Source organism: Schistocerca gregaria, chromosome 1 (assembly GCF_023897955.1).
Source record: "Schistocerca gregaria isolate iqSchGreg1 chromosome 1, iqSchGreg1.2, whole genome shotgun sequence".
Taxonomy (NCBI): Eukaryota; Metazoa; Arthropoda; class Insecta; order Orthoptera; family Acrididae; genus Schistocerca; species Schistocerca gregaria.
Window position 1 is genome coordinate 799697217 of NC_064920.1, and position 20319 is coordinate 799717535.

General features: G+C 43.7%; 1 protein-coding gene across 1 annotated transcript in view; it reads right to left on the bottom strand.

The window, feature by feature from the left end:
• Nucleotides 1–4865: 4865 nt before the first annotated feature.
• The window catches only part of LOC126274544 (uncharacterized), a 173854-nt gene continuing 158400 nt past the window's right edge, over nucleotides 4866–20319 (bottom strand). The window contains exons 8-9 of the mRNA XM_049977126.1: nucleotides 16144–16241; nucleotides 4866–5017 (exon numbers count right to left, since the gene is read on the bottom strand). Coding sequence (XP_049833083.1) covers nucleotides 4866–5017; nucleotides 16144–16241 — 250 coding nt within the window. The remainder of the gene's footprint in view (nucleotides 5018–16143; nucleotides 16242–20319) is intronic.

Sequence of the window (20319 nt, forward strand, 5' to 3'; positions counted from 1 at the left end):
TAGGTCTTGGGGTGTATCCGAAGACAACGCACACTGATCTGTATTTGCACGCAGACAGCTGCCACCACCCTTCACAGAGGAATGGGGTTCCTAAAACTCTAGTACATAGGGCACGCACTATCTCTGACGCAGAGAGTCTACCCGAGGAATTGGAACATCTGAGAACTGTATTTCGAAAAAATGGGTACTCAGAGTGGCAAATTCAACGTGCTCTCCGCCCAACCACTACAGCACAACCTGTGGAGATGGATGAAATCACGAGGGAGGAGGTAGGCACTGCGTTTATTCCATATACAGGCGCACTTTCGGGGAAAACGGCCCGCATTTTGAAGAAACATCGGGTCGTAACTGTGTTTTGTCCTCCGAATATAACGTATAGTTGTGACGACCACGGAGGACACTGCACTGCACTGCACTGCACTGCAATTCTCTGGTTACATCTACCAGGAGGGAGACAGGCTAAGCAGGGAAGCTGCTGTTCCTGTGTGGACCTCAAGAACTATTATTGTGGGGCCTCACGGTTAGGATTGGCCTATGGGAGCGGCCGCGTGGGGGAGGACGCTGCGTCAAATGCGTCATAGAGGCTGCGGGAGAAACTACTCTCGCAGCAGATCAGGTCAGCGCGTGGTTGGCCTGCGGTGGACTTGGTGACCAAGTCCGCGGATAAGACGACTGCCAGAGTGTTCTGCATAGAACATCCTGGCGGACTGCCTGAAGCGATCCCGCAGCAACGGGACGCCAGCTTCCTCATGAAGGAGCCTTGTAGAGTAACGAGGCGGCTTGTGGAGAGCGAGCCGCAGCGCCCGATTCTGAACACGCTGGAGCATCGCAACGTGCGATGTGGAGGCATTCCCCCACACAACAGCGGCGTACTCGAGTACCGGCCGGATGAGGGCCAAGTACACGGTCAAGCCATGCCGAGAGGGGAGCGTGGATGAGGGTTTCAGCAGCGGGTAGAGCGCCCAGAGACGCCCAATCGCCTGCCCCCTGATGTCGCGGATGTGCCTCACACCGAGCTATGTGCCGGTCGGTGACCACGGGATGGGGCCTCCCGAGATCGAGACAGGCGGCAGGTCAGGAGGCAGCCGTCTCCGAGTGAAAACGACCGCCTGGCTCTTGGCGGCGTTAAACTTGAGTCGCCACTTGGTGGACCACGCCCCCAGGACGTCGCACGCTAGTGGACAGAGCCATCACACCGACGTCATCTCAGACGCCGTCGCAATCTGTTCCACCGCGCGACCGTGGTGCGGGGCGCGGACGGTGGAGGGAGCGCGCCACCGGCGGAGGCTATTTAAATCGGCCGCCGCCGCGACCGAACCCAGTTCCCTCTGAGCAGCCACAGCGTACGGATCTCCTTGTCGGCACGTTCACAGGAGCTCAGTCCGTCAGTTCACCTGATGATGGCGACATGTATGATCGCCGAAATACGAGGTGTCCAATCTAAGGCCTCCGATTTTTTTTGTAATCAACTACTCACCCGAAATCGATGAAACAGGCGTTACTTCTCGACGTAATCGCCCTGTAGACGTACACATTTTTCACAAGGCTGACGCAACATGCCACACGGGCACCCATGTGGTCGTCCATCAGCATTCGTGGGACCCACCTGGATGACACTTTTCGCATTTTCAGGTCGTCATGCAGGATTGTGTGCACAGAACTCACAGAAATGCCAACTCTGGAGGCGATCTGTTCAACAGTCATTCGGCTATCCCCCAAAACAATTCTCTCCACTTTCTCGATCATGTCGTCACACCGGCTTGTGCGAGCCTGAGGTTCTTTCGGTTTGTTGTCACACGATGTTCTGCCTTCATTAAACTGTCGCACCCACGAACGCACTTTCGACATATCCATAACTCCATCACCACATGTCTCCTTCAACTGTCGATGCATTTCAATTGGTTTCACACCACGCAAATTCAGAAAACGAATGATTGCACGCTGTTCAAGTAAGGAATACGTCGCCATTTTAAGTATTTGAAACTGTTCTCATTCTCGCCGCTGGCGGTAAAATTCCATCTGCCGTACAGTGCTGCCATCTCTGGGACGTATTGATAATGAACGCGGCCTCATTTTAAAACAATGCGTATGTTTCTATCTCTTTCCAGTCCGGAAACAAAAATCGGAGGCCTTAGAACTTGAATGCACCTCGTATTGTGCCCGTTGGACACTGTAGACCGGCAGTACACCCGCCTGGAGAAACTTAAGAATCACATGCTTAAAATGTGTTTAGTTTGAAGAAGATTTGTAAAATAAATTTATATTCTCAAAATATATGGCTTTTAATTTACGAGTATATTATACTTTTTTTGCTGCAAAGGAGAAGATGCCCAATACAAAAAAGTTTAACCAACTATTAACTTAAAGTTGGATAAAAATATAGAAATAGCAATATCTAAAACACTTTACAGACATCTTTTTTGGAAAAAAATATAGACTAATTTTGCTTGAGTTGTTTTTGCGTTAAACAGTTTTTGTGTGTCTAGTATGAAATTTAGAAGAGCGCAGTTGTTCCCTTTCTGCACGTATTAGTTTATTAGAGGGTAATCCCAAAAGTAAGTTCTCCTATTTTCGTATAAGTACAGAACTCTGTTTGTGTGGCAGTTGGTCACACTGTTATGGAGAATGCTTCACGCACTTTGTGTAAACATGCACACTCCGCGCTGAGGCGCTCAGTCTTGGCTTGGCAGCCGTTGAGAATGGAGTTCCCGTTGGATGTTACCGCCAAGTGCGAATTGAGCGCAGTTATTCGGTTTGTGAACGCGAAAGGGACTGCGCCGATTGAAATCCATCGCCAATTGACAGAAGTGTATGGTGAGTCGTGCATGGATGTCAAAAATGTTCTAAGTGGTGTAGAGAGTTTGCAGCTGATCGGACCAAAATTCACGACCAACAAAGGAGCGGGAGACCGTCAGTTTATGAGACGGTTTTGAAGGTTGAGCAAAGCATGCGTGAAGATCGGCGGATCGCCCCGGGCTCTGCAAGTTAGTTCCTGAGGTTTCCTGAAGCACCACTCTCAGAATTTTAACGGAAACATTGCGCAAGATGGGTGCCACGCATGCTGACTGAGGACCACATGCAGCAATGAGTTGATGCTTCCCGCGCATTTCTTCACCGCCTTGCAGCCGAACAGGCAACTTTATGGACTCAATTGCCACGGGTGACGAAACCTGGGCATACCACTTGACACCAGAGACCAAGCAACTTTATGAACAGCATGGCTGCGAGCTGGTATGACATGCGCATACAAGAACTGCCACAACGTCTACAAAAACTGCATCGACAAAAATGGTGATTATGTCGAAAAATAGCTAATGTTCAAACTGGAAACTGATGTAAACCATTGTAGAAATAAACAGGTCTATGTACTTATAAAAAAATAGAAGAACCTTAATTTTGGGGTTACCCTCGTACATTGCACCCATCTCTTCCTCCTTAATGTGTGTGACAACCTTTTCCTCCCTCCATATCTCTGTCCACCTCCTTCTCCATCCACTATTTTTCTATCTTCTCCTCCTGATTTAATATCCTCCTCCTCTCTCTTTGTTCATATCCACCATCCTCCCTCTCTCTGACCACATATTTCTACCCTCTCCCTCTGTCCATGTTCCCCTCTCTCTGTCACCCCCTCCTCTTCTCTTTCCTATCTATCTTCTCCTGCTCCCTATCCCTCTCCTCGTCCCCCTCTCCCTACCCATCTCTCCCTCCTCTCTTTGTTCTTTCCTCCTGTCCACCCCATCCAACTCCCCTCCCTCTCTATCCCCTTCCCCATCCATCTCAATTACCTTCCAGCCATGGCCTCCCACACGTGTAGCTCCTCAATAAAAGGGCGATGAGGCAGGCCCATACTACTCCAACACGACACACATGCTGTGCTGGGCAAACGACACAGCACAAACTGAAAAAACACGCTTTCGAGAGTATCTCTGTTGCCATGGGAGCTAGGTGCTTCTAGCCTGCACAGTGCTGATACGCCTGAAGTTTTGTGTTTGTATACCAGTTTGGGCTGAAACTGATGCAGCCGTTTAGGAAGAGATGCTGCACATACATACACACACAAACACACACACACACACGTATATATAATATCTTGTTGTATGAACATCGGTAGTATTATTGAAATTAATTGTGACATCCCTGATGTAATACATTTACCTTTAATCACCTAACATGGAATTGCCATTGCCATATAAACGAAAAACTGTAGCAAGGAAAATAATTACATGTTGAAAGTGACTCTGACCAGAGTGTGACTCTGAACACTTGACAAATAGTAGAAACAGAAACAGAAAACTGAATGTGTCTTGTATAATCTGTGATTTCTCTCCTAACTTATAAATATTGTCAGCACATGTTTATGTAGTTTTCGTGAAATTAAAAAAAATATTTTTTTATTGTTCAAATTCATCCCATTTTATGGTAACAATCATAATTTACAGCTTGCATGATAGCGTATAGCTAGCAGTACGTTAAATGATGAAATATTTTGAATCGAATAGCAAGCAATATTACAATTTTATTTAGCAGAAACTATGTAGTCTACAGATGTACAGTTTGTGTGTATGCGTGATCTTACACAGATATGTGCATTGTAAAAACAAATTTTCCACCTAAGTATCAGGAGGACATTAGTAAGGGAAAAAAGAAGTACAAACGTCGATACTGTTATAAGGTGTTTGATAGGAAGCACTTGCGTAGCCTCCAACTGCCGAGCAGCAGAGAAGAGATGCTCTAGGTAGGCAAAAGTTCTACATAATGAGAACAGTAGCTTGGCGACTCTAATCTGTGAGAGGTGTCACTGGCATGGATAATGGGCTAACACTAGGATGGACAGCCGTATGTAGAACTTGCTGCGTGATGCCTGGCTACGGCAGGAACATCAGACGAGGGGTCGGTGGAGGCCGCCGACGGTGGCGGGCAGCGCAGCAGCGAGTTCTGAGGCACAGGTAGTAGGGCAGCTCCACGAAGCTCAGCAGGCTGGCACCCGCGAATAGGCCCGCCGCCCCGCCGATGGACACTGGCACACAAAGTTACACAGATCAAACGAGAAAAATGCACACTTTTACTAGCACACAATTCGCTGCTAAATCCAGATGAAATTTCAGAATTTCTGTACAAGTCCCAGTCTTTTATAAATGCTTATGTCAGTCCTTTGTGTTATACACTGAAGCACCAACGAAACTGGTATAGGCATGCGTATTCAAATGTAGAGGTATGTAAACAAGCAGAATACGGCTTGGTCGGCAACATCTATACAAGACAGAAAGTGTCTGGTGCAGTTGTTAGATCGGTTACTGCTGCTCAATTGCAGGTTATCAAGATTTAAGTGATTCTGAACGTGGTGTTATAGTCGGCGTACGAGCGATGGGACACAGTATCTCTGAGGTACCGATGAAGTGGGGATTTTCCCGTACGACCATTTCATGAGTGCACCATGAACATCAGGGATCCAGTAAAACATCAAATCTCCGACATTGCTGGAGCTGGAAAAGATCCTGCGGGAACGAGACCAACTACGAATGAAGAGAATCTTCAACGTGACACAAGTGCAACCCTTCGGCAAATCGCTGCAGATTTCAATGCTGGGCCATCAGCAAGTGTCAGTGTGCGAACCATTCAACGAAACATCATCGATATGGGCTTTTGGAGCCGAAGGCCCACTCGTGTATCCTTGATGACTGCACGATACAAAGCTTTACGAGTGGCCTGTTTCCGTCAACACCGACATTGGACTGTTGATGACTGGAAACATGTTGCTGGGTCGGACGAGTCTTGTTTCAGATTGTATCGAGCGGATGAAAGTGTACGAGTATGGAGACAACCTCAGGAATACCTGGACCGTACATGACAGCAGGGGAACGTTCAAGCTGGCGGAGGCTCTGTAATGGTGTGGGGTGTGTGCAGTTGGAGCGGGACCCCTGATACGTCTAGTTACTAGTTTTGTCAGGTGACATGTACATAAGCATCCTGTCTGATCACCTGCATCCAGTCATGCCCACTGTGCATTACAACGGGCTTGGACAATGCGACGCCCCACAACACCCCACACATCCAGGATTGCTACAGAGTGGTTCCAGGAACCCTCGTCTGAGTTTCAACACTTCCATTGGCCACCAAGCTCCCCAGACATGTACATTATTGAGCGTATCTGGGATACCTTACGACGCCCTCTTCAGAAGAGATCTCCACACCCTCGTACTCTTACGAATTTACGGACAGGCCTGCAGGATTCATGGTGTCAGTTCCCTCCAGCACTGCTTCAGACATTAGTCGAGTCCATGCCACGTTGTTTTTCGGCACTTCTGCGTGCTCGCGGGGCCCCTACACGACATTAGGCAGATGTACCAGTTTCTTCGGCTCTTCAGAGTATGTACAGGTATGAGGTGTGTTCAAAACACAATGGGAAATTTGCAACTTTTCATTTTCTACGAGGTTGTGCTTAAAAGTAGTGACTCTGAATTTTTTATGTGAATGCTCTTAAAGCATTTTAAATGAAACAAATGTTATCAACATTCTACATTTTGTCCTTCATGTCTTCGTATTTGCAGCCCTCTGCCGCTAGAGAGCTTCGAAATATAGTGTGTAACATGGTAGCGTGTATCATAGCTATGTCAGTGCGTGAGAAACAACGTGTAATAGAAATCCGAATTCCAAGAGTTCGTCCACACTTGGAGCACCCTAACCTTCAAGACAAGGCCTCGCACGAGTGCTGTGACATGTGCAACAATCCGACACCTTGGGTTCACTGTCAAAGATGATATAGTGCCGACTTGGCCCCACCAGATTTTCATCTGCTCCCAGAACTTAAAGAACACCTTCAAAGTACTTCACTTTGACAGCAGATGTGAGGTTGTGGCTCCGTTAACAAAGTCAAACATTGTAGAGTGACGGTGTCAACAAACTGGTCTCTCTTTGACAGAAAAGTGTTTTTCGCCATGGTGGCTATTTTGAGAATAAATATGTAGACATGAAGAATAAAGATGAAGAATGTTAATAACATTTTTGTTATTTAAAAAGCTTTAAATGTTTTCAAGTAAAAATTTCGAAGGCATTTCTTCCAGCACGTCCGATACGCTCAATTTTTTCGTTACTGTGTTCTAAACATGTGTGAAAAACATCTGTATGGTGCTAGCTATATCGGATGTTTAGTCTGTTGTCAGTTGTCAAAAAGGTTATTTTTTGTAGTATCAGCAGCTACTTATTTTCTATAAAGATGGGCCGGCCGGTGTGGCCGAGCGGTTCTAGGCACTACGGTCGCGGGTTCGAATCCTGCCGCGGCCATAGATATGTGTGATGTCCTTAGGTTAGTTAGGTTTAAGTAGTTCTAAGTTCTAGCGGACTGGTGTCCTCAGCTGTTAAGTCCCATAGTGCTCAGAGCCATCTGAACCATTTTTCTATAAAGATGGGCCACTTAATAAAGTGCTGCAGACTTTTACAAATGTTAAATATTGCTTTTTGTGAGTCTTCTATTAGTAAGAAAGGGTTTACTAGTGGTATAAGCGTTTCGAATAAGGGCATGAAGACGTTGGATACGACAAGCGCCCTAGATGCCCCAGCACATTATCAACTAATAAAATCGGGGGAAAGGAAAAAAAAAATCAAATGGTTCTGAGCACTATGGGACGTAACATCTGAGGTCATCAGTCCCCTAGAACTTAGAACTACTTAAACTTAACTAAACGAAGGACATCACACACATCTGTGCCCGAGGCAGGATTCGAACCTGCGACCATAGCAGCAGTGCGGTTCCGGACTGAAGCGCCTAGAACCGCTCGGGCACCGGGGCCGGCGAAAGGTAAAAGAAAAGGGTATGAACGATTGCCGAATCACGATGCGAGAGGTCGCTGATAAATCGGAATATCCGTTGGTTCATCTCATAAAGATTTTGCGTGTGCTTTGAGCGTAAAAGAAGTGACAGAAAAATCTGGTCCAAAATTATTGAACTTAGAACCAAAACAGATGCAAATACGACTTTCTCAGGACCTGTTAGATGATGTCTACAACGCCATAATACGTGATGAATAGTGGGTTTCTAGATATGGCTTCGAAACTAAAACTCAGTCGTCTCAGTGGAAGAGTTCTGGACCACGAAGCCGTAAAAAGATCAACAACTGCAGTGAAATGTGCACGCTATGTTCTTCCATTTTAACGGCGTGGTGCAACATGAGTTCCTAACAGAACGTTGAACTGTTAAAAGGTTCAACTCCGTTTGTTTAAAAGTACCCTTTTTTTGTCATCAGTCTACTGACTGGTTTGATGCGTCCCGCCACGAATTCCTTTCCTGTGCCAACATCTTTATCTGAGAGTAGCACTTGCAACCTACGTCCTCAATTATTTGCTTGACGTATTCCAATCTCTGTCTTCCTCTACAGTTTTTGCCCTCTACAGCTCCCTCTAGTACCATGGAAGTCATTCCCTCATGTCTTAGCAAATGTCCTATCATCCTGTCCCTTCTCTTTATCAGTGTTTTCCACATATTCCTTTCCTCTCCGATTCAGCGTAGAACCTCCTCATTCCTTACCTTATCAGTCCACCTAATTTTCAACATTCGTCTATAGCACCACATCTCAAATGCTTCGATTCTCTTCTGTTCCGCTTTTCCCACAGTCCATGTTTCACTACCATACAATGCTGTACTCCAGACGTACATCCTTAGAAATTTCTTCCTCAAGTTAAGGCCGGTATTTGATATTAGTAGACTTCTCTTGGCCAGAAATGCCTTTTTTGCCATAGCGAGTCTGCTTTTGATGTCTTCCTTGCTCTGTCCGTCATTGGTTAATTTACCTCCTAGGTAGCAGAATTCCTTAACTTCATTGACTTCGTGACCATCAATCCTGATGTTAAGTTTCTCGCTGTTCTCATTTCTACTACTTCTCATTACCTTCGTCTTTCTCCGATTTACTCTCAAACCATACTGTGTACTCATTAGACTGTTCATTCCGTTCAGCAGATCATTTAATTCTTCTTCACTTTCACTCAGGATAGCAATGTCATCAGCGAATCGTATCATTGATATCCTTTCACCTTGTATTTTAATTCCACTCCTGAACCTTTCTTTTATTTCCATCATTGCTTCCTCGATGTACAGATTGAAGAGTAGGGGCGAAAGGCTACAGCCTTGTCTTACTCCCTTCTTAAACGAGCACTTCGTTCTTGATCGTCCACTCTTATTATTCCCTCTTGGTTGTTGTACATATTGTATATGACCCGTCTCTCCCTATAGCTTACCCCTACTTTTTTCAGAATCTTGAACAGCTTGCACCATTTTATATTGTCGAACGCTTTTTCCAGGTCGACAAATCCTATGAACGTGTCTTGATTTTTCTTTAGCCTTGCTTCCATTATTAGCCGTAACGTCAGAATTGCCTCTCTCGTGCCTTTACTTTTCCTAAAGCCAAACTGATCGTCACCTAGCGCATTCTCAATTTTCTTTCCCTTTCTTCTGTATATTATTCTTGTAAGCAGCTTCGATGCATGAGCTGTTAAGCTGATTGTGCGATAATTTTCTCACTTGTCAGCTCTTGCCGTCTTCGGAATTGTGTGGATGATGCTTTTCTGAAAGTCAGGTGGTATGTCGCTAGACTCATATATTCTACACACCAACGTGAATAGTCGTTTTGTTGCCACTTCCCCTAATGATTTTAGAAATTCTGATGGCATGTTATCTATCCCTTCTGCCTTATTTGGCCGTAAGTCTTCCAAAGCTCTTTTAAGTTTCGATACTAATACTGGATCCCCTATCTCTTCTAAATCGACTCCTGTTTCTTCTTCTATCACATCAGACAAATCTTCACCCTCATAGAGGCTTTCAATGTATTCTTTCCACCTATCTGCTCTCTCCTCTGCATTTAACAGTGGAATTCCCGTTGCACTCTTAATGTTACCATCGTTGCTTTTAATGTCACCAAAGGTTGTTTTGACTTTCCTGTATGCTGAGTCTGTCCTTTCGACAATCATATGTTTTTCGGTGTCTTCACATTTTTCCTGCAGCCATTTCGTCTTAGCTTCCCTGCACTTCCTATTTATTTCATTCCTCAGCGACTTGTATTTCTGTATTCCTGATTTTCGCGGAACATGTTTGTACTTCCTCCTTTCATCAATCAACTGAAGTATTTCTTCTGTTACCCATGGTTTCTTCGCAGCTACCTTCTTTGTACCTATGTTTTCCATCCCAACTTCTGTGATGGCCCTTTTTAGAGATGTCCATTCCTCTTCAACTGTACTGCCTGCTGCGCTATTCCTTATTGCTGTATCTATAGAGTTAGAGAACTTCAAACGTATCTCGTCATTCCTTAGAACTTCCGTATCCCACTTCTTTGCGTATTGATTCTTCCTGACTAATGTCTTGAACTTCAGCCTACTCTTCACCCGGATTGTTAGCGAAGCAATTAATGGCTTTTGCTGCACGATAACGCACCTGCACACAGTTCTGTTTCTGTTGGTGAATGTTTGGCCAAAAACGTACTATAATGATGCTCCAGCTTCTTTCTCGATTTAAATGCCTCTCTGTGACTTTTTCTGTTGTGAAAAATAAAGGAAAACTTAAAGGGCCTGCGATTCAAGAGCAAAGATGCCACTGAAAACGCATTGCTGAGAGATGTAAATGTTAACATCAAGATTCTAGATACAGAAGTCTTTCAGGGATTCGAAAAATCTCTTGCATAAATGTCCAATATCTAATGGAGACTATTTTGAAGGCCACAACATTGATGCAGACGAGTAAATAAAATTAGTTCCAAAAAACAGAAGTTCCAGGTATTTTTTAACACACTTTGTACCTCACAAAATGACAAGCCTCCTAAAAAAAGTTACCAAACGCAAACAGCAAAAAAATCTGCCTGCAAAAAAAAAAAGTATCACAGAAGTGAGTACCGTAAGGGTATAGAAAAATAAAAAATCATTCCTAAAAATATTAGCATCCAGATTTGCTGCGATACGTTGCCTCAGAAATTTAACTTCCTAAGGACCAGCAGCAATCGGACACCGCTGTTGTCCTCCATTTGCGTTGTACCAGATACTAAATTAGGAAACTCCAAAGAAGTGATTCGATCTACACTGACGAAAAAGATCGAAAACACCAAGAAGGAGTTGTGCGACATAAATGAAAGTTCGTAATTGTGTTTCTGCATCTGAAAGATGTAGTCTATTCAGTTTTCGCGCAAGTCGCGTGAGAACGACGCTAGTAGCGCTATTATGAGACTGAAAATGAGATTTGCTGTAAATACACGCTGTAACGGTCGTGAGTGTTAGTACTTTTTGCGTTAATGTTAGTCAAGAATGCCTTTAAGGCAACAAAGACGCTGTTACCAACACCTCACGGAGTTTGAACAACATCGTGTAATAGGGCCACCAGAAGCTGGATGTTTCTTCTGCGAAACTGCAGGAATCCTTAGCAGGAACGTAGCCATTGTACATGGTTGCTAGCACCGGTTGTCAGGAGAATGTACGGTCGCGAGGAGACCGGTTTCCAGACAGCCATGCGGCACTACCGGGAGGTAGTATGGCTCTGGTGCATCGCACTGCATCTGCAGCAGCAATTTAAGCAGCAGCTGGCACCACAATGACACCAGGAACTATTACAAATCAGGTGCTTCAAGGACAGCTCAGAGCCAGATGCCCTGTAGCGTGCATTCCGTAGACACCACATGACCACCGTTTGCGACTTCAGTGGTGTCAAGCGATAGCTCATTGGAGGGCAACGTGGAGGTTTGTTGTATTTTCTGATGAAAAATGGTTCTGCCTCGGTGCTAGTGATGGCCGTATAGTGCGTAGGAGGAGAGCAGTTGAGCGCCTGCAACCAACATATCTGCGTGCTAGACATACTGGACCTACAGCTGGAGTTATGGTCTGGAGTGCGATTTCGTATGAGAGCAGGAGTTTTCCCACGCACCCTGACTACAAAACTGCACATCAGTCTGGTAATTTGACCTGTTGTGCTTCTATTCATGAAAAGCATGCCAGAAAGTGTTTCCAACAGGCTAACAGTGACCCACATACCGCTGTTGTAGCCAAACACGCTCTACAGAGTCTCGACATGTTGCCTTGGTCTGCTCGATCACCAGATCTGTCTCCAATCGAGCACATATGGGACGTCATAGGACGACAGCTCCAGCGTCATCCACAAACACCATTAACCGTCCGTGGATTGATCGACCAAGTGCAAAAGTGTAATAGGCATGGAACACCATCCTACAAACTGACATCTGGCACCTGCACAACACAATGCATGCACGGTTGAATGCTTGCATTCAACATTCTGGCGGTTACATCGGTTAATAATGTACCACTATTTTACGTTTCCAAAGGTTTATCTCGCGCTTATATTAACCTGTGATCTTGCAATGTTAATCACTTAAATATGTTACCTAGACAAAAGTATTTGTGAAATTTCTTTGTTCTACATTAATTGTTTTTAGTGTTGCGAGTTTTTTCCTTCAGTGTTGTCAGAAAAAAACCCACAACCATTGTGTGATCTATTGGTTCTCTCCAAATTATGGGAACAGTAAAGGCTGTATGCTGTAATCCTCTTAACCAGCCAATCAGGAATGTAGTACATGGTGAACAGGTTACATGTTGGGGATGGAGGGCATTCTTGTCCTGGCTACCATCATCGCACCTGAAATAAAGTTTGTAGCACTTCTTTACAAGTGGCTTATCTTTCTGCTTTTGCAATTTCAAACTCTTCACAAATATAACAATAAGAATTTCCACAGAGAGTAGTATAGCTACGAGTAGTATAGCTACGTCGTGCAGGTGAAGTGTGACACGGCAGTCATTGAATCCTAGATGTCACTGGCAGTAAATTTAAAAAAATTTCAAGATTGTACTGGTGGGAAATTTAAAAATGCAAGATGGTAGGAAATTCAACATTCAAGATGGCGGAACTAATCCATCTGTGCTAGTATGCAATCAAAAAGTCGATATTATTTTAAGATTCAGTTGCTGACACCCATTGTCAAGTTAATGCACATTCACTGTCAGCCTGAACACCTATTTGTTTGTGTCAGCTATCACTGCTTCACTTGCATAGCATTGTAATTGTTACATAAGTTAGCGTTATCAGTACAAGATCAGAAAGGTTTCTTACTTGGATTAATCTCTTGCAGTTTTGGTGTAATATGCCGATGTATAGGTCACTTTGTTGCAGTTACATTAATAATGATAATACATTATAACATGCCAATGTATCAGACAACTTGTTACAATTTTGATTTAGTATGACGATGTGTGGAATAATTTGTTACAGTTCTGTTGTGACATAGTACACTGAGCAGCTTGTTCCAGTTTTCTGTAATATGTCGAAGTATGTGGTAATTTGTTACATTTCTGTTCTGCTATAACATAATGATGTATGAGTCGATTTGTTACAATTTTGCTGTAAAATGATGATGTTTGGGAGGAAAACTGTCATGTTGTCTCCATTGTGCTATAGCAGAAGATGACATACATTTTGTGATTCAAGACAGAGTTAACACCCTATCATGGAATCGATATAATGTGTTGATAACTCTGAAAAGAAGTTGTAAAGCATAGCAATTCTCGTTTCTTACTTGAGATAATCTCTATTACTACTGTTGATTGAAGAGTCATGTAGTTTCCACTCGGTGACAACATAAATTTGCGTCAGCAGAAGATGGCAAACGTTTAATGCTGCATGCTGAAGTTCATATCCTAGCATTGCGGGCAATATAATATCTGGCTGACTTTGATATCATTTCTAGTCGAACTAAGACAAGTTTCTGACAAATAAGACAGTTAAGAAGTGGGAATAACTTCGTTTACTTGCCAAAAATGGGCATTGATGAGTGCACTTTATTTTATACCTGTAGTGACAGTAAACTAGCTGTTTTTATTTTGATAAATGTTGCAGACAGTTTAGGTGTGGAAATACTTCATGTGAGGGTCCATCATGCTAAGTGTAGTACATATATCGAACTGCAGTAGTTGACAAGTGCTGTTTAACCTGCAAGTTCTGTCAGTATTACCAATAAGGATTCCGTGCTGTATGTATAGAACAATTAAGTTGTGATAGTAATTCCACATGTGTTTTGTACTTGAAGTCATCACTTACACTGATAATGTTTTGTGCAGTTTGAATTTTGTTTGTGATCAGATAACTGTGGAGCATTACAGAATTATGAAACTATGCCATTTATGTGATATAATGTAATACAAATCTCCCGAAAACGCATTATTATCACTCAAAAGTGTGCTTAACCAGTTCGTTTATCTTTGGTTATGTCGTGTGGTTTTTTAAATCTCATATATTGGAACACAATTAGATATTGGCAGTGCTCGATTTGTAAAGAAAAAAGAGGTTCTATTACTGTGACCTTCTAGCGAGTGTTTTTGATATTTAAACTTCTTAAAAAGTTATTTTGAGACATTTCTGGGCATTCTAAAATTGTGAATAGAACATTTGTTTTAGATATCTTCAACCGCAACGAAGTTCTATCGTACCACATCACAAAATCTGCTTCTCTAATTTTTTCTTGTCAGAAATATCTGTAGAGCTTACTGATGCATACTGTCACAATCAATCACTGGTTATTGGTGTTATTTAGTTGTTGATCAAGGAAACGAAATATAGTCTGTAATGCTGATCATGGAAACGAAATACAGTCTGTAAGTACTTAAGAGAACATTAGCACCACGCTTTCGATCGGTAAATTTTGCAGCATTCCTCAAAAGTTTGTTTTTGCACATAATTTAGAGTAGGCCTAGATCAAATGTAATAAAAATCAGCATCATAAAATATATCTTTCTAGCGTAGAACATTGTGCATTATCATCTTCTCACCTGAAACCACGCTCGGTGAGGTGATACATTACTGAAAAACTTCTAAAATTTTTGGCATACATTTTAGACATGGAAGTACTGTACATTACATCCCTTAAGCAGTTTTTTGAACTTTTCAAACATGAAAGTAACGTTGTAATATTAGACGTAAACATTGGCTATGTTGGTATGTGCTTCCCACTAAAATGGTGCTTGCTCAGGTTTGCTTTTGTTCATACTCTAGTTTAGTACTAGGATGAAATGTCAGTTGCCTGCTTAGAAAGCTACATGTATCTTATACAGCTGTAGAACAATTTAGATGTAGAATTAGCATTACAGTTTACAGCCATGATTTTGGCGCCAAGTGTACGTTACACAGTAAGTGCATTCTTCCAGTAGTTGATAGTAATTCAGACAGCCTATTTGTGTGTGCCAGCTATCACTGTATGCCTACTTATCACAGTATTTCAGCAAACATGTCTTTTGTGCAACTATATGATTGGGCACGTGTGTTTTCCTACACAGCCGCATTCAAAGAAAGCGTCAGCTACCTGCTTAGCACGTTGTTTTTTAACCGCATATGTTTTGTAACTGTTTAGGCATGAAATAGCATGGGGATACTAAAATTGAGAGTCTAAAGTCATGTTTTAGGCGTCAAATTTGATGTGTGTGTGTGTGTGTGTGTGTGTGTGCGTGTGTGTGTGTGAGTGTGTGTGTGTCTGTGTCTGTGTGTCGCAGCTGTTCTGTCAAGATATGGCCAAGATCATTGCCCGAAAATATAAACGAGTCACCCGTTGTGACTAACGAATTTTAGCACCTGGTTGTGATTCACGTTTTGAGAATTTAGTGTCTATTGCATCAACACAGTTTTTACGTGTGGCTGCTACTGTCAGCGGGAATGCGTGGCAATGCATATATATCCAAAAAAGGAAGAAGGGAGATAGGTGTACTTTTAACACTGTTTTCACGACGAATCAGTAGAGATGTACCCTCTGCTTTTATTTCGGAGGGATGGAGAAGAAAATGGATTGTGTCCTTTTCAAAGGAACCATTGTACTGTATGTTAACCGGGGGCCCCTGGTGGACATATTTCCCCCCCCCCCCCCCCCTCCCCCTCAGGGAACGTCTCACACCAGACGAGTGTAACCCCTATGTTTGCGTGGTAGAGTAATGTTGGTGTACGCGTACATGGAGAACTTGTTTGCGCCGCAATAGCCGACATAGTGTAGCTGAGGCGGAATAAGAGGAACTAGCCCGCATACGCCGTAATCTCAGAAAACCTTAATATGGATGGTTAGATGGAGAACAAAAACAAGGCCCTTCTGAATGCCAGTTCAGAGTGTTACCGCCTTGCTCGGTACTTACCCACAAGGCTGAGTCCGTCGTTAGCGACGAGCCTAAAGTCCCGTTCCGTGGGCAACTGGTTAAGCTGCAGCTCATAGAATGATGTGTGACTCGCAATGCTGCCAAAGAAAGGAAAGACCGATTAGGCGTGAAAGTCAGTACAGTGACACTGTTTTCCCTACTGGCCTACTGTCCTTGGCTGCAAAGCAGACCAAAGAAATCAGAAAACCCTTTACCTCTTATGCAATGTGCACTGTGTTGATTATTTGTGTCAAATAAGAACCGTTAGTGTCCAGAATCTAATTTTGGTGCAGAAAACTATTTTGATTTTGACGATGATCAAGGATCATCTGTGTTGCAGTCTTACTCTTAAACGAATAGTTCTAAAGTTACATAATTGAGCGGCACATTGCGTGTTTGTACGCTGCGGTAAAGACTGAATTTTCTCATCTTGAGAAATTACAAGGAGTGATATATTTTTTTCTTGGTAAAAAAATTTCGACAGCAAAGGTCGCATAAATTCGTCTTTGTTTTCGACAGCCAATTCCGACAGATAGAACTGTTCAGAAATAAGTAATACCTATCTCTGTCTCTTTCGGACAAGAAAAGAATTCATTGGCGACGAATGAAAATTTGTACCAAGATCAGGATTTAAACCCAGGTCCCCTGCTCACCAGGCTGATCCATTAACAATCTAAGCCACCTTGTCACAGTGGTTAGACACAACTGCATGGACTACTCAAGCACGCCTACCCCCTCAATCCAAATTCCCATCTGACACAAACTACCAGAGTAATGTTCCCTAGTCCGATAGATGCATCCGAAAGGACACCACTCATATACCCTCCTGGAAATTGAAATAAGAACACCGTGAATTCATTGTCCCAGGAAGGGGAAACTTTATTGACACATTCCTGGGGTCAGATACATCACATGATCACACTGACAGAACCACAGGCACATAGACACAGGCAACAGAGCATGCACAATGTCGGCACTAGTACAGTGTATATCCACCTTTCGCAGCCATGCAGGCTGCTGTTCTCCCATGGAGACGATCGTAGAGATGCTGGATGTAGTCCTGTGGAACGGCTTGCCATGCCATTTCCACCTGGCGCCTTAGTTGGACCAGCGTTCGTGCTGGACGTGCAGACCGCGTGAGACGACGCTTCATCCAGTCCAAAACATGCTCAATGGGGGACAGATCCGGAGATCTTGCTGGCCAGGGTAGTTGATTTACACCTTCTAGAGCACGTTGGGTGGCACGGGATACATGCGGACGTGCATTGTCCTGTTGGAACAGCAAGTTCCCTTGCCGGTCTAGGAATGGTAGAACGATGGGTTCGATGACGGTTTGGATGTACCGTGCACTATTCAGTGTCCCTTCGACGATCACCAGAGGTGTACGGCCAGTGTAGGAGATCGCTCCCCACACCATGATGCCGGGTGTTGGCCCTGTGTGCCTCGGTCGTATGCAGTCCTGATTGTGGCGCTCACCTGCACGGCGCCAAACACGCATACGACCATCATTGGCACCAAGGCAGAAGCGACTCTCATCGCTGAAGACGACACGTCTCCATTCGTCCCTCCATTCACGCCTGTCGCCACACCACTGGAGGCGGGCTGCACGATGTTGGGGCGTGAGCGGAAGACGGCCTAACGGTGTGCGGGACCGTAGCCCAGCTTCATGGAGACGGTTGCGAATGGTCCTCGCCGATACCCCAGGAGCAACAGTGTCTCTAATTTGCTGGGAATTGGCGGTGCGGTCCCCTACGGCACTGCGTAGGATCCTACGGTCTTGGCGTGCATCCGTGCGTCGCTGCGGTCCGGTCCCAGGTCGACGGGCACGTGCACCTTCCGCCGAACACTGGCGACAACATCGATGTACTGTGGAGACCTCACGCCCCACGTGTAGAGCAATTCGGCGGTACGTCCACCCGGCCTCCCGCATGCCCACTATACGCCCTCGCTCAAAGTCCGTCAACTGCACATACGGTTCACATCCACACTGTCGCGGCATGCTACCAGTGCGATGGAGCTCCGTATGCCACGGCAAACTAGCTGACACAGACGGCGGCGGTGCACAAATGCTGCGCAGCTAGCGCCATTCGACGCCCAACACCGCGGTTCCTAGTGTGTCCGCTGTGCCGTGCGTGTGATCATTGCTTGTACAGCCCTCTCGCAGTGTCCGGAGCAAGTATGGTGGGTCTGACACACTGGTGTCAATGTGTTCTTTTTTCCATTTCCAGGAGTGTAGATAGATATAACTGTCACATTCTGGTCAGTAACATACTGCATATACATAGAATATATCTTGTCGTAATTTATGACGTTATAATTGAGAAAAAGTTTTTGTTTGATGTTACAAAAACGGAAAAGAAAACTGTACGTTTACATACAATCAAAAACTTTTGTTATACAGATGTTCATAGCGTGTTAGAACCTCATGCCATGTTGTCATTATGGTGGATAAAATACAACACATTACACAAATGTTTGTCAGAAATAAGATATTTACAGTTAAAAAGCACATTGTGCCACATGACCACGTCTGTATACGTAGCGCTCACATATGATTCTTCTTTCTTAAAAATCAGAATATACTGTAAAACACACATTTGAGTGATATGTTCCATACATTGTGGTTCTTAAAGCGTGTGTTACAGCTTCTAGATGGCTCTTACATAGGCATAACAAAATCAGAGAGTATATTATTCTCTTTCTACAGTTAAAAGCTTGCAACGTATTGTGAATGGTCCTTAAAGATTGTAACGATTACGAAACTCTACAGTATTTGTACACGAAACATTGTTTACATTCTCACATCTTTGAAAAGTTCTTATTATTACGTGCATGATGTGTAACTCTGGTATTTACTCTGCTGCATTATCTTTCTGTGTTGGGCGTGTGAATGCCAACGACAACTGAACAGCCGACCTTGGTGGCCAAGCGGTTCTAGGCGCTTCAATCCTGAATCGCGCTGCTGCTACGGTCGCCGGTTCGAATCCTGCCTCTGGCATGGATGTGTGTGATGTCCTTAGGTTAGTTAGGTTAAAGTAGTTCTAAGTTCTAGGGGACTGATGACCTCAGATGTTAAGTCCCATAGTGCTTCGAGACATGTGAACCTTATTTTGACAACAGAACCGCACCATGCAAGGTGCTCGATGCGTTTGCAAGTCAACAAATACAGCAGGTGTCATGAAAGAAGGGGGGGGGGAGGTGAGGGATTGGGGGATAGGGTGCAAATGTGATGTGAATGCAGGCAACTGAATGGAATAGTACACAGACCTAGCAGGGAAGGTAGGGAGGGGGGCGAAGAGGATAATGCACAGGTGCAATTTACAGTGTCAACAGGATACTTACAGACAATATAATTTCAGAAATAGTAAAGCACTGAAGCTTAGGGAAGGGGGGCAATTGCTTATACATACCATGTACACTGACAAACTGAAACTTGCAGTGCACAGATTCAGTAGATCCCATCAGTCTACAAAGTGTGTATAAACCATCCATTACAGAATATTAAAGCACTGAAGTATAATTCATTCACAATAGTGTAAAATGATGTAATACAGTGACGGTGGGGTATCAAAGAACAAGTGGAATTCAGCACGACAAGTATAAGTCTACCTTATTGCAGGACAGACTTGAACTCACAAATAATTATAGGTGCAAGTAATACTCTGCTCTGGAGGGCTGTGTGTACATAGATGTGAATCAAGTCAATCAAGACGTGCTTCATCTCATATAGATCTGCGCATCAAAGTAATTTCCACATAAGTAGCAGCACGTGACATATAGAAATAAAAACATGGAATGCATGTTTCTTTCGTAATGTAGGTAACCGTAAGAGTGAAATTAAAAGTAAAGGAGTACAAGTGCCATCACTGAAGAACAAAAAGACTAAACAAATTAAAAAAGGTAAACTGCAATCATTTAAAATAAAAAATCTCGGCAAATCTTTACACAATAGGAATTATGTGGCATTATTGTTATGTAACATTACGTACAGCAATGTTATAGAACACTAAGGTGTGTGGCTGTGCATAACATAACATGATGACATAGATTGACTATGCATATATGAACAAATATTTTCTAGCATTGTACAGCGAAGTCAGAAAAGTATAATACTATGACAACAAAGATATAAGCATTCTTTTCGGTAAAGAGTTACGTTAAGTACGTATTATCCTG